This window comes from Chiloscyllium plagiosum, chromosome 13 (genome assembly GCF_004010195.1).
Source record: "Chiloscyllium plagiosum isolate BGI_BamShark_2017 chromosome 13, ASM401019v2, whole genome shotgun sequence".
Lineage (NCBI taxonomy): Eukaryota > Metazoa > Chordata > Chondrichthyes > Orectolobiformes > Hemiscylliidae > Chiloscyllium > Chiloscyllium plagiosum.
The window spans coordinates 1,222,924-1,231,157 of record NC_057722.1 but is presented as its reverse complement, the minus strand read 5'-3'; the positions used below and the strand labels follow the sequence as shown (position 1 = coordinate 1,231,157).

General features: G+C 44.4%; 1 protein-coding gene across 1 annotated transcript in view; it reads left to right on the top strand.

Moving 5' to 3' along the window:
- Window positions 1–7,228, top strand: part of LOC122555678 (ephrin type-B receptor 1) — a 454,146-nt gene extending 446,918 nt beyond the window's left edge. The window contains exon 15 of the mRNA XM_043701673.1: window positions 7,069–7,228. Coding sequence (XP_043557608.1) covers window positions 7,069–7,228 — 160 coding nt within the window. The remainder of the gene's footprint in view (window positions 1–7,068) is intronic.
- Window positions 7,229–8,234: the final 1,006 nt, after the last annotated feature.

The following is an 8,234-nucleotide window of genomic DNA, read 5'->3' as shown; positions in this document are numbered from 1 at the left end:
CAGTGGTTAGCACTGTTGCCTCACAGCGCCAGAGACCCGGATTCAATTCCCCACTCAGTCGGCTGACTGTGTGTAGTTTGTACGTTCTCCCCGTGTCTGCGTGGGTTTCCTCTGGGTGCTCCGGTTTCCTCCCACAGTCCAAAGATGTGCAGGTCAGGTGAATTGGCCATGCTAAATTGCCCGTAGTGTTAGGTAAGGGGTAAATGTAGGGGTATGGGTGGGTTGCGCTTCGGCGGGTCGGTGTGGACCTTGTTGGGCCGAAGGGCCTGTTTCCACACTGTAAGTAATCTAATCTAATCTATATCCCAGCTCTCTGCCCATATCCCAGCTCCCTGCCTGTGCCTGTGCCCTACCATATGACACCGTTAGTGTCTAGAAATCGGTTTCATTCTTAAAAATGTTTCATGATGTGTCCTCCACTGTCTTTTTATGATCGATATTTGCCCAGAATCTCCACCTTTCCTCATCCCCATCCTAAGTGTCCTTCTCTGTATCCTGAGACTGTGATTGTGGGTTACGGTGCAGGAGAAGGATCCTCCTGGCATCAAGTCTGTTATATATTTCAGTAAGATCCCCTCTCGCCCTTTTAAACCCCAGTGTGGACAGATACAGTTGACCCATTTGCTCCTGTAATGTTGATTCTGTGACTGATGTGAGACATCCCAGGAATCAGACTACTGATAATTCACTGCTCTCCCTCTATGACATGTGTTACCTATATTCGGTAAGCACCCCAAGGGACTGATTTGTCGATTGGGTGTGGGACCAGTTGTGAGACATTATCGCATGTAAGGCAGAGAAATAATTATAGATGTATTACATCATACAATAAGACAAGGAGGTATAGGGTTCAATTCTCTTTAGTCTGAGATCTCCACCCAACCTCATGGAAATTGGGGGTGAACCCTCTCTTGCTTCTACCATTGAATGGCCATCGTAAGTCTCACTTGCAAAAGTTGCTAGCAAGTCAGAAAATGGGCAGCACTTTGTCCCCAAGCACGGCACCAGGAGCAATAGCCGCCTTGGGGACTATGTTCAGTCCCAACATCAAGGAGTCATGGATGCAAACGTAAGTAAGAGTGAGAGAGAGGGATTTTAGCAGGATCAGGATAGAAGCCCTGGGGGCAAAGGCTGAGGCTGACAGGCTGGGGGAAAGGGAACCAACCTGGGGGAAGTACTTGGAGACTTTTGCTGTGCATGTGTCTCAATTAATTTGCCCACTTTATTGCCTAAATTTGTCCATGGGTGAGCATATTTCCTGCAACTCTCCCTTTGCTGGTAAAATTGCAACAGGTTCCTGTCCTTGGTCCATCTCCAGCTGCTTCATCAATGACCTTCCCTCCATCATAAGGGCAGATGTGGGATGTTTGCTGACGATTGGACAATGTTCAGCACCATTCATGACTTCTCAGTAGCTGAAGCAGTCCATGACCGTATGCAGCAAGAGCTGAACAATATCCTGGCTTCTGCTGGTAAAAGGCAAATAGCATTCAAGTGCCAGGAAATGACCAATTCCAATAAAAGAGGACTATCATCACTGAAGTCCTCCATTATCAACATCCTGGGGGTTACCATTGACCAGAAACTGAATGGATTTGCCACATAAATATAGTGGTTACAACAGTAGCTCAGAGGCTAGGAATCCTGTAGTGAGTAACTCACCAACTGACTCCACCAAGGCCTCATCAAAAGGTCTCAGTGCCTTCCTTGCATTGCTTGTGGTCAAGTGGAGCAGGGGTACTTCTTAGTCGAAATGGTAAAGCTACCCATAAATAACTGCCCCACTTCAAAATCAGAACCACCTCTCCGAAATAGCAAAGGACTGAAGATGCTGGAGATCAGAAACATATATAGAAATTACCAGAGAAACTCAGCAGGTTTGGCAGCATCTATGGACCGTTAACGTTACAAGTCTGGTGACTCTTATCAAAATTGATAGTAGAAAAAAAGTGGCATTTATGCTGAAGACAAAGGGGGTCAGGTGCATGAATATGTGGAGATCGAACCCAGAGAATGGGAGATATGAAAGGCGTACACAGACAAGAGGCTTGTTGACAGTAAGCCAAGGCAGAAGGGAAGCTGAATAAGTGATAATGAGAATTTGCTGGAAAAAAACAGCAAGTCTGGCAGCACCTGTAGAGAGAAATCAGATTTAACATTTCGGGTCCACTGACCCTTCCCCAGAACTGAATCAGGGTCACTTGTCCGAAACGTTAACTCTGATTTTCCAGCAATTTCTGTTTTTATTTCTGATTTACAGCGTTCACAGCTCTTTCAGTTTTTATTAAGTGATAATGAGCACTAAAAGTAGGAAAGAATAGGTAGGCGGCGCAGAAAACAACCCATGTCATGATATGTGTGGAGGTGGATAAAAATCATGGAAGGATGAAATCAGGCTTGAAAATGATTGAAATGGATGTTCAGTCCAAGAGACTGCAGGGTCTCTGAGCAACAGATGAGATGCTGTCCTTCCAGCTTGTGCTGAGCCTTGCTGGAGCACTGGTGGCTCTGCACCACCTCTCGGGTTGTCACACCGCACTTGCAGTTGGAATCAGCCTTGCAATCCTGCCCCCTGTTTCAAAGTCAGAATCATTCCAATGATCCATCCCCAACGTCACCATCATAGCACTCACTTCACGATCAGAACCCGTGCTTCCCTCCTCCCAAACCTCCAACCCTGGGCAATCAGAGCTTCACCCCTGCCTCACTCACTGAAAAATCTTTCCTTCGCTCAATTGAAGCCTACCTCATAGAGATCCTGTCTCATTCCTGAATCCTGGGAGATGCCTACCTTTTTGTGATCGCTAATCCACCCTGCAATTGAACCCCGTCCCCCTTTCCCAGGACGACTGACGCTTTCTCACTCTCCACCATTTAAATCCACAGCATTCAGGGATCCTGGTCCCAACTAGAATCCCCCTGCCTGTCAGTGGAACCAATCGTCAGTGAGGCATATTGCTCACTGTAACACAGCAACCTGCTTCAATTGAAAACACCTTCATTCAGTGTCCCTAAAAAGGAAAGATCGGATTCTGTAAAGTGAATCATGTAAGAGTTTAACCAGTTTGAGAACTCTCAATCTTTGACTAAAGTTGTGAAGGGGTCAAGTGAGGTTTGTGCAGCACTCCTTCAAATTTAAAACTCCCATCCTCGCCTCCTCCCAGCTCTGTAACTTTTTCCTCCAACCTTAAAAAAAACCTAAAGCCAAAATAACTAAAATCCAACATCCTTTTGGGCAAAGTTTGTTGAGGTGCTGAAGGTTTAAAACTCTTATTTTCTGCAAGCTATCAATACAGGAAAAGGGCAACAAATAACAAAGCCCCAGGGAAAATCAGAGGCAATTTAACATCCAATTCTCTCTGATTATGGATATTTATATGCAAGGTTTGTCTTCCCATCTCCAGTCATTTCAAATTCCTACAAAACAAAAGTCAATTAAAAAAGACCGGGGGGTGGGCGGTGCAATTTTGTTCTCCAATGTAAAGAGCAAGGACTAATACTTTCCAGGGGTCCAAGGTGGTGTCCTATTACATTGCAACCTCCCTTCATAAACAAAACCTCCATTCATTCATCTAAATCCATAATCTAATCACAGTAATGAGAAGCAGGGCAGCTTGCGAGCTGTAACTGGAACCAAGTGATGTTCAAGCTCTTCAACCTGTCCCTGCAGACTGTCTGGATTTCAGAAATAATGGGAAAGGTGATGTGTGCTGCAAGTTTCATTTTGAGAATTCCCAAGGCCAAAGCTGATTAATTCAACCGTATACCTGAGAGGTGACCTTCTCGAGCGCCTGTGCAGACATCGGAGGCTGGCCTGTCTCTTTGCAGAAAGAATGAATGACAGAAGGGGCAAAACATGATGTCTATGTAACCTTTCACCTCCAAGGAATGCCCCAACTTTGTAACTGCCTTTTTGATCTGTGGTTGCTCTTGTTCTATCGACTCATGGAACCACCAATTTCCCTGCAGTTTCTCGAACAGCAGTGCAGTCCACGACCAGGTTACTGTTGGCCTTGTGACACTGGTTAATGGGGAAGTGGGTTGAGCCCTCATGTAAAACATGGCCGCTCTGACAGTGCAGAATTCCCTCTGTATTTAACGAGAGTGTCAAGGGGAAATGTGGCACATTGATAATGTCACTTTACTATGGAGTCACAGAGTCATCCGGCAGCGAAACAGACCCTTCAGTCCAACTCGTCTATGCCAACCAAGCTTCCCGAATTAAATTAGTCCTGTTTACTGGCACTTGCCCCATATCTTTCTAAACTTTTCCTATTCGTCTACCTTTCTAAATAACTTTCAAATGTTGTAACTCTACCTGCATCGACCATCTCCTCTGGCAGTTCCACAGACGAACTACACTGTGTGAAAATGTTGTCCCTCTGGTCGCTTTTAGATAGACTCATAGAATCATAGAGTCCTCCAGCAGGGAGACAGACCCTTTGGACCTAAACAGGTCCATGCCGACCAACATATCCATCCACGCTAACTCCCTTTCCCTGCACTTGGCCCATATCCTTCTAATGCTTCCCTATCCATGTATTTGTCCAAATGTCTTTTAAATATTGTTAATGTCCCCACCTCAACCACTTCCTCTGGCAGCTCATTCAATATGCGTACCACCCTCTGTGTGAAAAAGTTGCCCCACAGGGTCCCTTTTATTCTTTTCCCTCGAACCTAAAACTGATGCCCTCTAGTCCTCAATTCTTCAACCCTGGGAAAAAGACTGAGCGCATTCACTGTATCCATGCCTATCATGATCTTATATACCTCTGTAAGATCCTAACACACCCCCGCCATCACCCCCGTCTCCTACGCTCAAAAGAAAAAGATCCTACATTATCCGACTTCCCCGTATAACTCAGACCCTTGAGTCCAGCTAACATCCTTGTAAATTTCTTCTATACTCTTTCTAGTTTAATAACATACTTCTTATAGCAAGGTGACCAAAACTGAACACACTCCAAGTGCAGCATCACCGACATCCTGTACAACTGCAACATAATTCCCCAACTTCTATACTCAGTGCCCTGACTGATGAAGGCCAGTGTATCAAAAGCTTTCTTCATTGCCCTGTCTACCTGTGACTCCACTTTCAGAGAACTGTGCACCTGAACTCCAAGCTCCCTCTGTTCCACTACTCTCCGAAAGGCTCTACCATTCACCATGGAACTCCTACCTTGATTTGACTTTTCAGAATGTAAGACCTCACACTTATCTATATTAAACTCCATTTGCCATTTCTTGGCCCACTTGCCCAGCTGATCAAGGTCCTGCTGCAATCTCTGATAATCCTCCTCACTGTCCATGATACCACCTATTTTAGTGTCATTGGCAAACTTACTAATCATGCCTTGCACATTCTCATCCAAATCATTGATATAGATAGCAAACAGCAATGGGCCCAGCACTGACCCCTGAGGCACTCCACTAGTCACAGCTGTCCAATCCAACAAGCATCCGTCCACTACTACCCTCCGCTTCCTACCATCAAGCCAATTTTGTATCCAATTTGCCAGTTCCCCCAGATTCCATGTGATCTAACCTTCCAGAGCAGCATACCATGTGGAATCTTATCAAAGGCCTTGCTAAAATCCATATAGTCTATGTCTACCGCCCTACCCTCATCAACCTTCCTGGTCAATTCATCAAAGAACTCTAAACAAATTTGTGAGGTATGATCTGCCACAACAAAGCTATGCTGACTATTCCTAATCAAACCCTGTCTTTCCAAATGTGTGTATACCTTATCTCTCAGAATCTTACTGAAATCCATATAGACTACGTCTACTGCCCTGCCCTTGTCAACCTTCCTGGTCACTTCATCTAAGAACCCTAACAAATTTGTGAGGCATGATCTCCCACACACTGACTACTCCTAATCAAACTCTATCTTTCCAAATGCATGTATATCTTATCTCAGAATCTTCTCAAGTAACTTACCCACACAGATGTTAAGTTTGCTGGTTTATAGTTCCCAGGATTTCCTGTGCAGCCCTTCTTGAATAAGGGCACAACATTTGCTACCCTCCAGTCTTCCAGGACCTCACCCATTTGTCCTCTCCCCTTAAAATCACATCTCCTAGTTTTAAACTGCCCAACCCGAAGGAATAGACCTTTGCTAATTCACCTTATCTAAACCTCTCATGATTTTGTAAATATAGTATATAAAGTTGATAGTTTATAAAGTTGAAAAATGTGGTGCTGGAAAAACACAGCAGGCCAGACAGCATCTGAGGAGCAGGAGAATCGACGTTATAAACACCAGTATTTCAGTGTCCTGGGATAATGCTGAGTGTGTGGTGCTGGAGAAGCACAACTGTTGGGTTAGGGGTTCCCATCCCATCACTGCTGGAGTCATACATCTCGGAAACAGACCTTCTGATCCGACCAGTCCATGCTGGCCATAATCCCAAAATAAATTAGTTCCACTTGCAAGCATGATCAATAAATCTGGAATTTGAATCTGGTCTCAGTAATGATGTACTGACAACTACTATTGGTTGCTGTAAAAGCTCATCTGGTTCACTAATGTTGTTTTGGGAAGGAAATCTGACTTCCTTACCTGGTCTGGTTGACATATGATTTCAGACTCCGTACAAGGGGCAGTTAAGAATAGGCAACAAGCACAGACCTAGACAGTGTTAATGGAAGAATGAAGTTAAATACTCAAGGGGAACTTGTGCCTGAGAGGTAGGAATACTGCCCACTGTGTAAAAGTGGTGTTCTGGAGTCACCTTGACATCTGTGGAACTAAGAGGACAAGGCAGTCTCTTATTCTATCAAAACAAGAAATAGATATTTCTTGCCAGGCTTTCTGTCTCCAAGATGTCCTATTTCTGACCATTTCTTTCCTATTAAACAAACATCAATTGCAACATTTTGTCTTCTTGTGGAAATGGGCTGTTTCTTTCCATGGAAAGATATTTGAAAGGAAAGCTAAGAGGAGCAGAGACCATAATTGTGAATGGAGTTGTTCTTTCGTGTGCAGAAGAGAGAGAATTATGAGACAGCTGGTTGTCAGACACCACTGACGTTGCTTTTTTGTTGTCTGCCTTTCAAACCCAGGCCTTCCCAGCCTCTGTTGGACCGCAGTGTCCCTGACTTCACTGCTTTCACCTCAGTAGAAGATTGGCTCAGTGCAATCAAGATGAGTCAGTACAGAGAGAACTTCCTCAACTCTGGATTCACATCTCTGCAGCTGTGCATGCAGATGACGTCTGAGTGAGTATCACATCAAATCAGGGTTGGTTAAAGGAGGCCAATTGGCTCATTCCTTTCAGAATACTGGCAGTTGTCCTATAATGCCATAGTTGCCTTCTAGCCAAACCTCGCTTAGTAGAAAATTGCTCAATAGAAATAATGGGGCATATGGGAAAAGTAGGGTTCGGGGCAGACCAGCAGCAAATATCACTCACGATCGCTCAACAATCACCCAGAAGTGTAACGCAAAGTATAGCACAGCCCGAATGAAGTTTGAAATCATATTTATTAACAAAACAAAAGTAAATTTAACACAATGCATTTAAAAATGTAAGAAAGGGGCTTTCTATATAGTACCTCTCAAAGAAAACTGCTCTATTGGCAGCTGACATTAGGGCATGTGCAGAATAGCACATGTGCAGAATGATGTGGAGATTTTGGAACGCACATTGGCACATGTGCAGAACAAAGTCCGCAAACTGATCCCTGCTGACATTGTACTATTGGCAGTGGAGTTCTCCAAAATACCATTTGCTAATTCTTCAGCAAAGTTACACCCAAATCATGCTGCCAAAAGGCACGTTATACTAGAACTACCTGGACTAAACCTACACTTGAGTGACACTGAATCAGTGCTGTCCTCGGTCACTCTCAGTGATTCCTTTCCTGTACCTGCACATGAGAGGGACTGGCTAGGAAATGATGGGGAAGTGCCGGTGTTGGACTGGGGCAGATAATGTCAGAAGTCTCATCCAGCAGGTTTATTTGAAATCACATGCTTTCAGAGCGCTGCTCCTTCATCAGGTGAATGGCATTTATGTTGAGTCATAAAATGTTGCAATTGTGTTGCAAAGACCTACACAGTCAGCTTTAGGACAATTTAATTACATTGAAATGAAATTCAGACAGAGTTTGCAAGCTTCAAATCTGGTCAGTGCAGCATGAGTGAAATCTAGAGAAACAACAGTGACTTTGACTCCTGGTAACTGATCACTGATTTCCAGTGTGGAAGTGTCAGTTTGTGTTCAGTT